We start from the raw sequence: 18,747 nt of genomic DNA, 5'->3' as shown, positions 1-18,747 counted from the left end.
CGCAGTCGGCTGCAGCGGTTCCTTCACTTTTTCTCGGATTCCCGCTGCACACAGATGGGGAGAGCAGCGGGTATCCAGAGAAGCCTCACGGGCGGGAGAAGAGGACATTGCGATCTACCAGAGATCGCAATCGACCTTATGGGCACCCCTGATCTAGGGCAACATAGCTGATTTGGAAAAAATTCTCCAATTCAGCTCATTTTCCACTTCGGCTATGTTTTCCTAGATTGTTCACTTCTGCTGCCTGATCCTACCTCTTCACCCTTTTGTGAATAACCCTGTTCCTAGTATAAAATATACTTCGATCATAGCAAGCAGTCCACATTGATGTTATCGCTAAGACGGTTTCTCACCACACAGACAGGATGAATGGTATCAGTGTTGAAATGGTGACTTTTTCAATGTTTCCTCATAAAAAGGACATCATAATGTAAAACCATTTATTAAACAAATAATTTAAAAACTAGTGCACTTTCATTTTAAAATAGTATATATCTGAATAAAAATCTCCCACAAATTCAAGGTGAAACTCCACTCAGCAGTTCAAATAGGAATGAAACATCATAAAAAAGATCTCCGTCTGACGCACGTTTCGTCCCTTCCGGGCTTTTTCAAGAGTGAACGTCACATAGGGACCAGTATCAGTTTGCTAGCGCTGTGATTTGAGAATACAATCACTACCTGCTTTTTGAGGTCAGACAGCAGTTTATGGTTTACAGATTTATACATTATAATATAACACAGTATATGTCTGTGTTCATTTAAAGGTCACATTTCAATTAGAATTTCAAAATAGCATCCTAGATTATACACTGGTCCATTTATTTGGAAGTAGCTGGGTCACAGAGCTAAACCTTCCAACAGGCTGCAGTACTGAAAGCTTTCAACAGTGCTTTTTTCTATTGTCATTCTATTTAAAGTGGACCTTGCAATCAAAACTGTGTCACCTATCTGCTATTGCCCCCCTCAAAGCAAAATCACAAGGTCAAAACTGATTATAAAAAATCATCTCTAAAGCTTCATTCACATATACATTAGCATTTGTGTTTCCCGTGTGGGACGAAAACTCATTTTTTTTTTACCTGCACGGATTTTGCTCAATTGCGGCTATTATATAGCCGCGAATGTGCGAAATCCACCCTAATATCACGCTTGTACTATTTTGCGGGCTGCATGTTTTTGTACCGCACGGCCTCCACAAAAGTCTGAACAATGCACATTAAAGTGCATTGTTTTTTATGTTTAGAGCGGCTCTGCGTGTATTCAGCCGGCCGAGTATGCGCGGACAACTGCTCCTGTGTGAATGAAGTCTTAGGAATGTAAAGTCAGAGTCTGTTCTTAGTATATTTACAGTGTATAAAGCAAATCGCTTTTTGCAAATATCTTACAAAGTTTCTTAGCTGGAGATCCTTTCAGTAACAGAGCTTTCTGTTGCTGGCTGACAACGCTAACCCCTGCCTCATAATTTGCGCCAACGTTGTCAACCTGCAGTTTCTATGCCACGTACCTTATGGGAGCTTGAGATGATGATGGTGCCTCTCTTGCTGCTCCAGTCCAAGGAACCCTGGAGAGTTGAACAGGTGCACAAGGACGAGGAGTGGCATGGGTCCCGGAAGATAGCGCATTCACCGGGAATGCTGGGATCAGTAGTGCAAGTGTCAGGAAGCAGGTGAAGAACGCAGGTCTGTGGTAGCGAGGTCAGATCTTGCCGAGTTAGCAACAATCGGGCAACGAGGTACCAAAACAGCAGACAAGACGTAGTCCATAACTTGCGGGCTGCGAGGTACAAGACAGTAGAGGGATGCATGGTCCAAAACAAGCTGAGGTTGAGGGATACAGAACAGCAATTGGAAGGTCAAGGCAAGCTGGGTCGGTAATGGGAGATAGATCAGGGTACAGGATACAGGAACTCTATAGGAGGATATAGCTGAAGGTCAGTCAGCATGGAGGCTAGGATGTCTCAGTCTAAAATAGCCTGTTTGGCGCCACAGTTTGAAATGAGTACGTGCACACATTTGCACACATGCTATGTACAGCGAGCACAGATGTGTACACACATGCACAGAGGCACATGCACAATTCTACGTGCCAAACTGTGCCCACACACATGCGCACATGCAGGTGCTCACGCAGAGCTTTGGCTGCACAAGCTGGTTCTGGTTTCCTGAGAGTTTTAGTGTGAGTCTGCAACAAGAAGTGCTGTTACTTGCAGAGTCTCCAGATAAGAAACTTTAAAAAGATTCACAGAAAACAATTTGTTTATGAAATCTGTATGCAATGACGCATGACACCAAACATACTGAAAAATAGATTTAAGGTTTACATACTCTGTAAGGTTACATACCTTACACTTGCAGCCCTTTCTCCTAGGCGTTAATGACATCACACAGCCTTCCCACAGCCCCCTGGGAACCCTGAGGATTGCAAATCTCCTGAGAATACTCTCCTACATTGGGGATAACAGTGTGTGCCCCCCTTAGGACCCCCACCCGTGACACAAAAGACAATTTTTAACCAGCTTTTGTCAAAGGAGCCAGTATTAAAAATATTGCCCGATCAGTGGCTGCAGCCAATCACCTCTTACTCTCCATGCAAATTCTGCTCTAATGGTTATATCCTTTGGCCAAAATCTTCAAGATTGGGTGTATCTATGTAGTGAGCCCTCATAGACTTATATTGCTCTATCTCACTTGATAGGGGATGCTCAGAAGACGGACATGTACAGTGAGGACTTACTCAATAGGCACAGTCCCCTGTGAAGAAGATTTCAACCAGAGGAGTTAAACACCTGAGAAGGCCACAGGTTTCCTCTTGAGATAAGTAAGGATGGGGAGTTTATAGGACAGTTTGGCTCAGGAATAGAGGTTAGGGGAAAGGTTAGGCCTCTATAGAAATGAAGTATAAGAACATATAAATCACTAAAAATGCTTTCTGTAGTTTAATTAGATGAAAATTGGCTTATGGTGAGTGACAGTGGATAATTATTGTCCCATCTGGTTCATTACATTCAGACTAGACAGCAATCAAAAATGTCTAGAAAGATCTTCAAATGTGAGCAGGACCTGCCAAACAAAAGGATTCTTGAGCTCTAGCATTAATATTGAGTTACAGTCCTGCAGTAGTTGGTTTTATTTTTGGTGGCTGTGGATATCCTGGTTGATCTCCATAGTTTGTCTACCTATGGCAGTGCAAAGATCAGTGAGACTATATAAATCAGTTTTTTTGGGTTATATGAGTCCTTGAAAATGTATTTGTGTTCAGGTTCTATGGATTCATGAATTTATACAATGTTGTTTGCCATAATAAATAATCCTCAAATATTTGTAGATGATAGTATATATCTATATAAAACAGCTTGTAGCAATTTTTAGTCACCCAGAAACACACTATGTGCTTTTTAAAGTGACACTAAACTCAGGAGATAAATATTTCAAATGTATTCAAGTACCTTAACCACTAACACAAATGTATCTTATTTGTGTATCACTCAGCTGTAGATCCTCAAATCATCTCCGGATTGGTACCGACACTGTCCTTCCTTCTGGAGGGTGGCTACTTTTGATCCCCATGGTCCCTGTGTGTGTTGTAAAGTAGCCACCACTCCAAGCTCACTCCCATGATGGACTACAATCTCATGTTTAGTTTATTCATTTTTATTGAGATTGCAGTCCATCACGGGAGTGAGCTTGGCAACACACACATGCACAATTTGCACAATGGGGAACGAAAGTAGCCATCCTCCAGAAGGAAGGACAGTGTCAGCACCAATTCAGAGAGGATTTGAGGATCTATAGCTGAGTGATACACAAATATGGTACATTTTTGTTAACACCGTAACTAAGGTACTTAAATTCATTTTTAAGATTTATATCCTGAGTTTAGTGTCACTTTAATATGGATTAGTTACGAGTATAAAGGTGAGTTTCTCAGATTTGGTTCTTGGTGGCCATATAATAGATCACATTTTCAAGTGTCCTTTGCAAAACCAATAGAATATTTTAAGCATTTTTTTAATATATTTGTTAATTAAGATAGCTGATCCTGAACCTGGAAAATTAGAAAAATAAATCTTTAGCATAGAAACCAGATTTGGGAAATAATGCACACTGGAAGAAAATTTGGTAGGTAGTTAAATTCCCGTATTGCACATTTCATTTTAATCTATATTAGAACTGGTAGTTTTAGACCTATGAAATTTACATATTTTTTTGTAACCATTAATATGTCCTAACATCATTTCCTTTAAAAATTTCCAAATCTGAGAAATATTGCATATAAAGATCTAAATAGTGGCAAAGTTCTTTAGTGAAACCTTTTAGTAGAAATTATTCCAGAAAGGTGGTAAGGTTACATTTTGTTTCACACTACCTTATGCTTTCATTTATTTCCTCCACAGCAAGGCAGGATCTTCAAACTTGGAGAGCTAAATGGGTTTTTTATCTGTGCAAAATCAAAAGCAGCTTTCATCTGTCTTGTAACTTCTACAAATGGCATCTAGAGGAGAAAGGAAAGACAAAGATGAGGCTACATTGCAGATTCACGTCATATGCTATGTTCTTTGTTCTTTGACGTTTTCTTGGAAAACTCAAAGGATACTGCAAGGAGTGCTACCTATTCATTTAGCTTTGGCTAGAGAAAATACTTTTGTGATACATGCTTATGAATTCTTAGATTTTCTGGTTTCAATAAAGAATTCATTAAGAGGTTACATGTAAGCAGTTTAGTTATAATAAAACTTACAGTCTTACATTTATGTTGTTTTTAGTGCTATCGTGATGATACTTTTTTAATTGCAAGTTTAAAGCCCAACACTGGGTTTACGCCACCTTTTTGTAGCCCCTTCCCGCCGCGTCTACTTTCTGCTTTTTTATATACCTAGAGTACCTCCTGACATGTTCAGACTTGTCCCATGACATGCAGGGCCCTCTTCCTCTTTGGATCTTCTCCAAGTGATGGTGGTCCTCAAGTATGGAAAAACAGTGCTCTGATAACGTCAGTGCTTTTTACTAAATTTCTAAGCTAAGGGAAAATTTCCTTGCCAAGTAAACAGCCCACTTACCTTTAGTAAATCAAACCTTAAGTCTTAGTAGCTTTGCTTCTTCAGTTGAAAGATGTATCCATAGTAATAGTATTTTACTATATTAAATCCGAAAACAAAAATGCAATATATTGGAGCTTACCAGTCCTTAGATGTAGTGACTGCTTTAGTTTTTATTTTTCAGGCTGAGAACAAAATAAAATACAAAAGTTTACCTTTCTGACCGTGTTTCATGTTACACCCATATTCAGGGCATATATTTATTTATTTTTATAAAGGTGGAATATCTCTTTAAAGTTTATGTAAAGCCAAGACTTTTTTTTTAGTTTTAGTAGAACAGGTTTTCACTTTCACTTCCCACCCTAGAGATGCAACAAAAAAATGAGAAGAAATCTTTCCAAAGTGAACAGAATTCCTGTCTTAAGGTGCCCATACACTGGCCGCATTTCAGCCGCTTTTTAATGTACCGGACGAAATTCGGCCACTGTATGGTGCTGTTGGCTCCCTTTCAGCCAGTATTCCTCAGCTGATCGAAGGAGCTGGCTGGAAAATCCAAAAGCAAAAAGCCAATGAGCTGCTGGTTCTGATCGGGTATTCGGACAGATGCTGGCGGCACCTGTCAGAATACAATGCAAACAGTGTCGATTCCTCAATTGACACGCTGTTTGTGTTGATAGAGGAATTGAGTCAATTTCTTCAATCCAGCCTGTGGCTTGAACTAAAGAAATTGACAGGTGTATGGCCAGCTTTAGAAAGTTGTCATCTGAACAGGTGTCCCCATTGGAAAATTTCCTCCAATTCTTGCCCTGGTGACAAATTAAAATTTTTGGATTTCCTATAACTTTTTGTCTCTCTGACAAATAAAGGGGTAGATCTTCCCAGCAGAAATGCAGACGACAGTAAAAACATGACAAATGGTCTTAATCTTCCCCAACTAAAAAAATGCCTTTACATACCCTTGAACATGTGTTGAGAAAAGGTATTAGCCACACAGGTGGTGCGTGGCTTTCAGTTAGTCTGCAAAGTCATATGGGTATATTTGTAAAACATTTGCAGAGACAACAGCTCTACAATTGTCTGAGTTTTAGATTTTCCTCTACTGCTTCTCAGCTGCATCTAGTGACCATAATGCAGTGCGAATCTGAAACTAATGTTTGCAGAGCTGTTCTATTTTTTTTAAATACACCTCATAGACTTGCATTGTGAGAAGAAATATAAAAGCACAATTATTGTGTAGCACTAAAGTAGAATGTAGATCTTGCATGTTATGAGAAAATAAAATTGCCACATTAACATATACAATTGCATGCTATACAGGAAAATACGTTTTTATAAACATTAATACACATTTATAAGAATTTTTGTATCAAGCCAAACCTTTTTACAGGTATTTGAAAAACAAAAATCATTTAAAAATCCATACATTAGCACTCTTTATTGAATACAGTTACTAGACTTTGGGAATGGTGGTTCTGAAGGGTCACTGGAAGTTATGATAACATTAAAGCCTGCTTATCTTAAATGCAGACAAACACTTTTATGCCCTAGAGATCCTTTTTATAACTCAACAGTAACATATAAGGTTGTTAATAAGGTTCTGCTTTTGAAACTATGTCATTGCATGGGGCCTGAGGATAGGAAATGAAGTTAGCATGCAAATCACTGCAATGTCTGTAATTACACCACACAGAGCTAGAAAATGTGCAATATGCACAGAGAACACAATCAATACAAACTGTTCCACCTCTGAAGCGGAGGTCAAGGTCAGTAGAATAAGTCATTCAGGGAATAGCCATTGTAGTTCAAAGAATATGACAGTTTGGCCTCACAAAATACTTATTCCATCCTTTCTCAAAATGTTTACCCCCAGAGAAACTCTTTAAATAATTGACAGGTCTCAGGGAACAATTGTAAATAAAAGTAATTCACCGGCACACACTTGAAGGGTTTTTAAAGTATTGATATGTTTATTCAATACCCAATGTCACATACTGTCATATGGCAGTACCGTATGACAGTATGTGACATTGGATATTGAATAAACATATAAATACTTTAAAAACCTTTCAAGTGAGTGCCGGTGAATTACTTCTATTTACTATTAGTGTTTTGCATGGCGCCATCCGTGTGGTCACCTTGTGGTTTGGAGACCGTGGCAGTGCGAATGGGATTTGGACTTTGTTGTGAGGTCTCAGGGAACAACTGCTTATAATTATACCCGCAGCTTACTTTACGTTATTAATATCAATAAGTTAGTAATAATAATAAAAGAAAGAATAAAGACAACATACCTAGAGTATTTGACATTCATAATGGATAATTTGTATCACTAAAATGCTCTAAATTAAATATATTTTGTGATTATATTTGAAATATAATCACAAAATATTTATCAGTAATAGTCACAAAATAAAGTGACAAGTAACAATAATGACCAAAAAAGAAACACAGACAGACTCCCTTACATCAGTGGTCAGTGGAGAAGTGCCTGTCTAGATTAGTGGTCATGGTCAGTAAGAAGAATGCCACCCATACAGAAAGCTAAAAAGATCAACAAGTGATGTTGGCCCAGAACTATGCACAGAGCCATCCCTATAAGGCAAAGTCCTTATACTGATGTCACTGGTCGCCTGGAGCTCAGCGGGACGCTCTGGCCGGCATCCCACCCAGCTCCTGGCAACCAGTGATGTCATGAGGCAAAGTCCTTATACTGATGTCACTACTTGCCTGCAGCTCAGCGGGACGCTCTGGCCAGCGTCCCACCCAGCTCCTGGCAACCAATGATGTCAGTGAGCTCGGTGGGACGTCAGCTAGAGCTGAGTGGTGCACCACCAGGATGCCAGCCAGAGGACCATTAGCATACACCACCAGCACCCTATTAACACCCCCAAACATGACCACCGGCACCACCTCCCTGCCTCAGGTGGCAATTATACTAGGGACACCCCTGACTATGCAGGCACTATCAGATGGGAAATCAGTTTGCCACTGTTCAAGGATGCGATAGCAACCTCCACGGAACCCTGGTTGACAATGTCTGACCTATACAAACACAAGGAATCTGCAGATGTAACAATGTCATAATAGATTAATTAACACCAATAAAAAATAAACTTTCCACTTCTAATATCTACATTAAAAAGCTTGCATTTTATTAGTACATAAAAAAATGAAATCCTGTGTTAAAAAATACTAAAACCCTGATGGACCATGTGAAATGTGTATTGTTAATGTGCTAACAGAACTGTGTGCACATACATGTTGCAGCACAAATATGTACAAAATATACAGTATACAATCACCACCATCTTGAGACAATGGCCAGAAGTCTGAATATTGTATGTTATATGACATCCAATAATGATCTCCAACATAAATACAAGTTAGCTATAGGGACTTGCCCTTAGGACACCAAGCATTTTGTGTACAAAAGTGAATAATGTGAAACTTCGCGCCACTACTCTAATCAAGTTAAGCAGCAGCTGAAATCTGTGTGGTCAGATATAACGTATGAAATTAATGGTAAAAGCCGCGCTGTGTGAATGAGACCGCAAAGTGTCAGATATAGTAGATACTGACCTTGGAGTAATGTGATACAATGTGTAAAAAGTGCAAATTTAATGGACTATTGAAGATCCAGGATCATGGACATTTTTTAACCATTTATTATTTTCACTGGAGTGCAAGTTACACACATGCGTTTTTCTTGTCGGTATTCTTTGCACATTGCATCACATTGATTCACAGTTAATATTTAGTGCATTTGATTTTTCATTATGGATATCCTGTAGCAATTACATTTACACTAAGGTGCATGTTATATACATGCGTTTCTTTTTTGTTTTGCACTTTTTACACATTGTATCACATTACTCCAAGGTCAGTATCTACTATATCTGACACTTTGCGGTCTCATTCACACAGCACGGCTTTTACCATTAATTTCATTTTGTGTACAAAGTTCACATCCAAACACAGACGCAAAACTGATTTCCCAATAATGTGTCAAGATACTACAGTATTACTCCATTTGGGAATGTTTTGTGTTTTTATAGGTACTAGTGATTTGTGGCTGTATAAATTAAATCTGGGCAGATTATAAAGTACAAAACAAAGAGATTGTAGAGCGTCTCTGTAAAGAAGTCAAAATATTTAGTGAAAAGACTTTGTCAAGAAGGCAAAACCGCACTGTATCATCAGTCAAAGGCTTTTTATTTTCTACTTGCCCATCTGATCATAACCTTATAGTTCTTTCTTTTATTAATGGAAGTTATTAAACTTGAAACAGCAGTAGTTGCATGTTATATTGCTTTAGTTATTAGAATGCACCAGGTTCTGGATTTATACAGAATCACCAGACTGGACTTCATTACTGGAGTCCGTAGACACACGACCATAGCCTCCCAAAGCAGTGCCCCTCTACTGAAATAACCTCTTACACAGAACAATTCCTTGTTTTACTAACCTAGCTAAGAATGTGAAAATGTGCAAGGAAGCTCAAAAGAGATGATTATATTTTTGCATGATGGTAAAAACTTGTCAACCAGATGGGGAAAAAACACCTAAATGCCTGTAATGCCTATAGCAACTAGTTTACAGTGCCTAATGATTATTTTGTCAGTGCAGACATGTATTTGTTTCAGTTAAACCCAGTGCAGGATTTCCATCACTGTAATATATTGGTACACAACTTTTGTCACTATGCAATACCCTGCAGTATGCTACTACAGAAGACTGTCTTTTTTTTTTACAAGTCTGTCCTTCATTAGAATATTGTGACAGTGAGCAAGCATGCATATTTATGATATCTTCAATTCTACTAATAAAGGAAAAAAAGATGTGTGTCCACTAATTGCAGAGGAAAAAGCATCCTCTTTACCCCTGCGGCCTATTAGCATATGCTTTCTGTGCCTATTAGTAAATCCAGCCCTGGTTAACTAAGTCTGAGTAGGAAGGGCAACATATGCTATTCCAACTGTCCAGTTTCAATGTCTTCTTTCATTGTAAGATAACCCTTGTCTCTTATCTTTCCTCTGTTCCAGCACAGCAGCCTTCATCTGTTTCTTCCACATTGAACACTTTTAGAACTGTTGAATGCTGCCTGTGTGCCCCACTTTTTGCAATGGTCCCATCCTCTGACCCATACCTATGAAACAGTCAAAGCGAATAAAAAAAGAATAAATATAATTTTGTCTAATAAAAGTAGTATGAAATTCCCAGATACATTTTGGTATAAGCATGGTAAGGTTTACTAATTTTCTGTAGTTCCTTGCTGGAATAAAACATGTCACATGGAGAAGAACATAATCAGAAGTTAAGGATTTTAGTGCAGAAATCAAATTATTGATAACGGCAGAGCAAGCCTTACTTGGATTTGATTTATTGCACAGAACTGTGAACAGAACAACATCTGCAAGATAAAATATCTCACTGAGGGAAACAATGTCTGGAAGATTCCAGCAGACTTGTTTCACAGATAAACACTTTTACACTTTCTGTAATGTTTGCATTTTTAGCCATATCATTTTGTATATTTTGTTATTATATACAGCATGTAAAGTTGGTTCTTTGAAATTTGGTTTAAAAGGCAATCAACATTGTTACTTTTCAAATATGCTGCATATTTACCCATATGCATGGCAAGAAAAATAGCAGGTGGTTTAAAGCTGACTGTCAGTGGCATACAGTGATGTTTTATTTAAACATTAGCCAATGTAATTTAATGCAAGTGGTACAAATTCCCAAATTTGACTTGTTTTTAGCCTATTGTAATCCTCTGCACAACAGACTTGGAGAGGGAGGGGCAGCATTAGGAACCAATCGGTTGTGCAGCATGCTAAATACTGTAAATGAATATGCTGATAGGAGAGAGCTGTCTACTGGGCTTATCAGACTGCTTTTGTTCCTCCACTGTCCAATCACAGGCTTGGGGGCAAGGAGGTGGCCAGGCTGCATTACATAACTGCAGCAAAGGTAAGTCTAGTCAACAGGTTGGCTGTGCTGTGTGACAGGGAAGTAAGAAACTTCAGGACTAGGTGGACACAAATACAAAAAATTTGGCATATAAAACAGCCTCCATATATTTATTACAACAGTATATGTCTCACGGTTGGCTAGATGTCAGCTTTCAGTATCAGCTCAGCTTGCAATAATTGATCCTACCATATAAGAGCCCATGCAGCTGCTACTTTTACCCACTCAAAGCTTTCTAGATAAAGTATTCCTGTAAACCTCTTTTTTTTTATTAGAAACCTACATACTTTCTATTAGTTTTTTTTTTGTTTTTTTGCTTTGGGAGACAGATTTACTGCAAAAATTATATAGAAAAAAATATAGAAATGCATTATTGGGAAACATTTTTACATAAATCATTATATTTATATAATTAAAATGTTAATTAATTAATTTATATTTTTATTTATTTTTATCCTAGGTTTTTCGTACCAAAAACTATTTGCTTAGACATGTAGGTACATCTTAAGCATAGATCATTATGTTTGCCCTTGTATATTACAGAAAATGTACAGCTCTTGCTTCTTTGAATAATACTTGCAGAAGTTGTATGTTTTATTCACTACAAAACAGGCATTTTATAAAACATTGTTACTGTTATACACTCAATGTGACTCTAGACTTTCAAGAGAAAGTCAAAATTTGCATTTCAATAAGGGCTCTTTCACACGTGCGTTAAGTGTTTAATGACAGAGCATCGCTGATTAACACGCCTATAGTGTTAACAAGGCATTCAGCAGGCATTTTCAAGGCATTAGGGAGCCGTCAAAAATGCTTGCAAAATGCCCTTCAAGTAGGGGAGGGTAAAGTGATGTAGTAAAGGGAAGTGAACAGCAGGACTTGCAGTAGCTGGCTAGACGGGTCTTGGCATCTGCAGCTGCTCTGTCCTCACTCTCTGATTTCCCATTGTTTTCTGGGCTTGCAAAACCTCCTATACCTCTCCTGAACACATGTGCAACGCTTGACAAAAGCCTGAAAACCGCTCTAGAGAGCGTTGACCAAGAGTCACAATAGACATCAATACAGGCATTATTCCAGTGGCATGCCTCCATAACGTAACATGCAATCTATTTTTTGATGCAACACGACGTGAAGTTAATGCCTGCGTGTGAACTATACTGGGCGGTTACCATTGTTTTATCCCACATAGGTGTTAATAACGCCTGATTAATGCCTGCTTTTGCCGCACGTGTGAAAGAGCCCTAAAAGGGTTTCAACTTGAGTTACAAGCAGTAGATTTGTACAGGAGCGGTACTAAGGGCTTGAAGAGAAATGTAAATACCTTCTATTTAAACAGGGAAACAATGGTAATTAACAGCAGTGGAGAGCATTTTTATTTTTTTGATCCACTTAATCCTAATCCTAACGCTCATAACACATTACTTGTCAGTACATTCAATGAATAGTTAAAATATGTTTGAGACATTTTTAATTTACTATATAACATTTTTATTATGAGTGACTGTGTTATCTGCTGTTTGCTACAGGAACATAGAGAGCAGCCAAACATCCTAGTTCTTCAAGAAGAGCCAAGGACTCCACAAGAGCATGAAGGAGTAGCCATGAATGTTCGACATGGAGATGTAAATGAGACTGCAGGGCTAAAAGAGGTAAGAGATATCCCCCCTTATTTTAAGAGTTATGTAGTAACAGAAGAATATGGTATTATGAATTAGCCTGGACATTGTTTCCGCCATTAATAGGCTTGGGTTTCTTGAGATACAGAATCATTCAGTCATCAGAATGAACTCAGAAGGTTTTATCTGTGTATTGCTCCCAGTTCATGAGCATCAGGTTCTCCCCACTGGCCACAGCTTAAATGCAGGCTGAAGAACAATACAAGGTATAAGTGAGTACATGAAGTGTTCATGCAGAAACAAACACTGCATTTGTCCTAATTTTTCTCTGTGCTGTAGTAAGACTCATAACATAGAGAGACAGCAAGGTCTAGAAATCAAAGCACATTAGAAACTAGAATGCCAGAGGAGCTCTTTTACTTTTTGCACATTTGGCGTTTAAAAGCTATATTAGGTGCTTCCCTCTGTTGGCATATTCATTTACAGCTGTAGATGAAGAAAGCAGAAGCCTCAAGCTCCATTCACATTTTTACATGAGGTGCAATTGAACTGTGGGGGTGATTTACTAACCTAAACACACGCACGCACTAGGTGCGTGTGATTTTTACACAGCAAAACGTATTTATCAACCAAAAAGTCTCTAAAAGCATATTTCCACTAATGCCATATATGGAAAAATCATGCACATGATGCATATATAATGCTGCTTCACAGTTTAGACAAAAATGGTTAGCTCATGCATTTACATTCCTGCATTCATCAACGCAAGCAACACAATGTAGAGCTAATTTACACAACATCACCTTGCAATTCATGCAGGGCTTTGCACAACACACCTGCTGGGTGTGTACACACTACACAGGTGTCTAGATTCCACCAATAGATCATGCTGGGAGGGAACACACTACAGAGGTGTATACTTGTTCATGGCGTGTTTATAAGGTTAGTAAATCAACCCCTGTAAGTTTGTACACAAACTACGATAAATTCTATAAAAGATGTACTTTACTGGAAAATGTACCAAAGATTCACATATTTGAATGTAGTCTAAAGTGCATACCTAGCCAAGAACAGTCAGCTGTTCACAGAAACGGGACCAGCTAGGGCAAAGAGGACTGTTGGCTGTCTGGAAAAGAAGAATGAGAACTAATGGTTCCTTTTTGTGTAAAATAAGTTATACCTATATAAACAATGTTAGTTTTTTCTGTTTTCTTGATTTCTAGTTCTGTCTCTTTAGTTTCATCTCGGGTAGACTTAATATATTTTTTCCTATAGTTCAACATTTACATAAACTCTTGTATTTTTATCTCATTATGCATAATGCCCTGCTGTTCTCTTGGTAATCAAATCCTATTGCACTGCTGCACAGAAGGTTTAGTTTTGCAGCATTTTTAAAGTGACCGTGTCAGTCACTTCCAAAAACTAACTAGAAGATCCCTGCAATAAAAAAGCTATTATACCCAGTGCTCCAGTAGCCTGCGTATTCTACCTTCCCTTCATTCCAGTGCTGCACCCTCAGTCAGACACTTCTGCATTTGACACTTCCATGTCTCCTGTCATGCCCCGTGATTCCCTCCTCCTGCCCCTTGATCGCTAGGGGACACAGCACAGGGTCGAGGAATGGAGCCACAGTGTGTTGTGGGGGACACAGGCATCCAAGATCCCTGGAAATGTTGAACGCTAAAGAGTATGACTGAGGGGAGGTAGGAAGCATGGGTCGCCATTAGCGCTTTAATTACAGGAACTTGCCAGATAGATTTTTTTAGGTGACTGACAAAGTCACTTTAAATATAATGGAGTAGAGAGAGCCATACGGGAAAAGGCTTTTGTTTCATTTATGGGGAAAGAACGGGTTCCAGGTAAAAGGAAACCTGTAATGAGAACTATATGGGAGCTACCACTGCTGGCATTTCCATTTAAAATTCCAAGTTATCTGATAAGCATGCAGGTTCTGAAGGTTTAATACTTTCAAAGTCACTAACCTGTAACAAATATGCAAATTGGGATTTCTGATTCAGTTCGTTTTACTGCATACCTGCTCTGGGCTTGCAAGTTCTGAAGCCAGATACATCCAGACAACTAGTATTTTAGAAAGCAGCCCACTTATTTCTTCCATAACAGGTGTATTTTAATCCAAGTAAATAAGCTAAGGTTGTGGTAAAATTGTCTTATAACAGCTCTGACACAGGTGTTCTACAGGGTAAAAATGGGAGTGGGACAGAAGCAGCTCAAGCTGACTATTACATGTTGATATCAACATAATAAATAGGAGAAGCACTGTCACTGGGGAATTGCTCTAGCAGTGATGGAAACAATGTTCGACTGAAAGTAGAAAACATATTTTAATGCACCAAGATGTCACGATACCTGATATGTCATAATGTATTTGCTAGACTTAAAAGAGAACTATGGCCTAACCTTTTTTGCCCATAGTTCTCTTCAGGGTCACTGAAGGACATATATTAATGTCCTCCGGTGACCCAAAACTCAGTATATAGCAGGCTATTGACCGCTATATGATAAGAGCGCAGAGCTGCGCAGCAGCCGGGACGACTCCCGAAAATACTGTTGAGATCCACCCTGCCACCTGATTGACAGGTGGCTCTGGCTCTCTAGAGGCAGAGCCAGCTGTGCCTGCCCCCTCCCTTATCCATTCCTCCAGTCAGTGCAGGAGAAACAGAGAGGGAAGGGGGGAATACCTGTGGGGAGCGATGACTGACAGTTACCACTCTCTCCCAGGAGAGGATCATGAACTAAGCAATCGGCATTATGGGTTCGCTGAGTTCCTGATCAATAGAGCCGACCTGTGACAGCTTCAGTGTGACAGGTCAGCTTGAATCATGGGGATGAGTGTTTTTCACTCACCCCATAATTCTCCTTTAAAAGAAGCTATGATAAATTACATTGTTCTTGAATATCTGCTTTTACTGACAACGAGTCTGTTAGTTATATAGAATTCTCATTATGTTTGTGGAAGACTTAGACAATGAGGTTTTTCAGGAATGAAAATAAAGTATCTTTTTATAGCTTTTGGTTTCCTGGTGCCATTAAACAAAACACATGGATAACTTTGAATTGTATTTATTTAGGTGTCAAGTATGTAGTGCCACTGCTCTCAAATGTATTATTTGTGTCAGCACACAATACAGCATGTTATGTGTGAACTGCACTGATACCAAAAAGCAGTCTTTATTTGGACATCTTAATAGCTTAATTGGCCTTAGGGATTGCTATTTTTACAAGTCTGTTTGAGCTACTCAAATCCTTAGGCATGTGCTTTTTATACGTGGGATCTCCCTTAAAGAAATACACTTGATGCTTGAACACTATACCCACTGTATTAAATACAATACTTATTAAATTATATATGCTTATTACATAAACTCCTTCACAAAACAATCAAATCATGCCTGGTGTACAGCATATGTGCAAGGAATATTTACAAATCAAAATAACTTTAGTGGACGGGTAAATAATTCAGTTTAGTAACTATATTTTTCAGGTGTCAAATGATTAGTAAATTAACCATAATAATTAGTAAATTTACCATACCGGTACAATTTGTTTTTGGCACACAAGTCTTGGGGCCTATTTTTTTTTTAAAGCTGGCAATACACACAAAAGATGAACATTAAAATGATTCATGTATAATCCTCTGAAGAAGTGGACAATGATCCAGGACACAAGTCAGGAAATTACATAATCTCGAAAATCTGTGACAACCTGAGCTTTGCTGGTACTATGTAATTTGTTAGCTGCAATACACATTAAAAGGTAAACTCTTTCTCAGCTTTGTTCTATATAAATGTATTTTCTTGCTCAAAACCCAATGATGCAAAGCTTTTAACTATTTTAATTGAAAAAAAACAGTGAATTAAAAAAAAATATTTAAAATGTAAAATTTGTGTCTGTTTATGTTATTTTTTAGACACCCTTTGGACTTTTTTTTTCTGATAAATGTGTCTGTAAGGGTTCTCATTTTTCCAGGCCATGGTGTGGCTAGTAGTAGTAAAGCTGGCAGCTCATTGGCTGGCGGCTCTGTTCGTCTGAAGATTTTCTGACCAGCTCCCTCGATCAGCTGATAGAGGGATGCCAGCTGAAAGGGTGCTGACAGCGGCACCCACTGTGCGAATTTTGTCTGGTCCCTCAAAAACCGGCTGAAATTCACACACTGCAGGTCCAACTTTAGTCACATTCAACTTTATAGGTTCTGTAATGTTGAAGATGTTTTGCAGCTTATCCAAGTCACTTCTAAGTTTCTAAAGAGTGTCAGAAAAATACCCCAGCAATTTAAATCCACACAGGTAGCCCATACACCTTAATTCAATCTCCATGGAAAGGCATGTTGCGCTTGGTAAGTGAATCTATTTGGTTTTACTGTGAATAGTGAAAATAGTGAAAATAGTCCATGGACTAATCACCACGGAACCATACTGTGACTATTTTCACTATTTACAGTAAAACCAAATAGATTCACTTACCAAGCGCAACATACCCACTTCTCTTTAAAGCACTTAAACACACATTGTTGCGGCTGGTGTTTTAAATCCGACTCCTAGCGCAAACTAAGTTGTTTTGAATAATCTACATGGAAAGGCAGATGATAATGTCCAGGAACAAGATAGGATGTGTGAAATCTGTAGAACCACCCTGCTCTAGCTACATAATCTCATCCTTGGTGTCAGGAAGGCTTCATAGGTATTTATCCTTCGATTTGCATAGCTGAAGGTGTGAATTGTTGTAGGAAGAGGCACTAAATAACAATGTATCCTTTTTAGACTGGTTGTAAAGGAGAGGGGTGCCTTGGACAATGAGGTCTGCAGAAAACTCACCCTCACAGATTAGTATCTGATTTTGACTCCCATTATACACTGGTACACAAACTGAGGGTAATTAGAACTCTGCAAAATTGGGCTAAGGTAGTAACAACAAACACAGTCTAAAGGCAAAGAACACAGACATGTCAGAAGTGCTTTGAAAGTTTGTGGCTACCTAGACTGGGTTCTCCTTAAAACATTTACAAGGTCTATTAAAAACACTGGACTATCAACAGAGGGGAGAAGCAGAACACACTGAGTAATAGTCATTGCATTTGTAGCTGGAGTTTCAGAAAAGCTCAGACGTATGGTAACAAACATTGCATCCCTGTTTTTTTGTTTTGTTTTTATCCAAGCAATACACATAAGCTTTAACAACCAAAAATCCCACAAACCAAACACAAGTGAAGTAACTAGGTATAAAAAGTGAAGTGTAGTGAGGAATTCAAAGACCTGTACATTAGAGAGACAAAACAACCTCTCAACAAACTAATGGCCTGACCTCGGAGGGCAACTTCTACAGGTCAAGACTCAGCAGTTTTCCTACACCTTAAAGAGGACCTTTACTAATAGCTTTAAAATAACAACAAACACACCTTTAGACATGTTTAGTAATGACAATCTACAAGCACATACTTCTAAATAATTGCAGGCTTTGTATTCTTTGCATACTTTATTTCTCTTTTCTTTCCCAGTCTTCTGACTGTGGCCATGTTTACTAAGGGAATATTACTAACTCTCCTATTACTTCCTTGATTTCTGGCACATGTGACTAGACATGTGACTAGGACAGGGTTGTGTTCTGTTATTTCATTTAATTAGAAAAGTGGATTATAATGGGGAACATTACACTGTAATGTTCCATATTATAATCTTTTTCTCGGATTAAATGATTACAGACAGGCTTCGGTTCTATCAAAGTTTGTGACAACGTTAGAATGTTTGACCGGTCAGGTGGTCACACATTTTAACGTAATCCCGCCCAGTTTTTCGACGGTGGAATGTGTGACCGCCAATAGGCCAAGCATTCCAACGCTTTCTCAGCATTTCCAGGGCAGATCGGCATCGCAGATGGTATGTGCAGGAGAACCGATCTGCCCTGGAACAGCTGATCGGTCCTGAAATGTCACTTCTATCCGACTCTGTGATTGCGATCTCACATTCCACCCCACTCACAAAGTCGGATAGCAGTGACATTTCAGGATCGATCAGTTGTTCCAGGGCAGATCGGTTCTCCTGCACATCCGATCTGCGATGCCGATCTGCCCTGGAACAGCTGACAAAATGTTGGAATTCTTCACCT

General features: G+C 38.8%; 1 protein-coding gene across 7 annotated transcripts in view; it reads left to right on the top strand.

The window, feature by feature from the left end:
* Positions 1–18,747, top strand: part of SLC24A2 (solute carrier family 24 member 2) — a 133,605-nt gene that overhangs the window by 40,832 nt on the left and 74,026 nt on the right. For all 7 annotated transcript variants that reach the window (XM_018556873.1, XM_018556872.1, XM_018556874.1 and 4 more), the window contains one exon: positions 12,538–12,660. In XM_018556873.1, the coding sequence (XP_018412375.1) occupies positions 12,538–12,660 (123 nt within the window). The remainder of the gene's footprint in view (positions 1–12,537; positions 12,661–18,747) is intronic.

Source organism: Nanorana parkeri, unplaced genomic scaffold (assembly GCF_000935625.1).
Source record: "Nanorana parkeri isolate BGI_ZX_2015 unplaced genomic scaffold, ASM93562v1 scaffold256, whole genome shotgun sequence".
Classification (NCBI taxonomy): domain Eukaryota; kingdom Metazoa; phylum Chordata; class Amphibia; order Anura; family Dicroglossidae; genus Nanorana; species Nanorana parkeri.
This window is presented reverse-complemented; position numbering and strand designations above follow the sequence as displayed.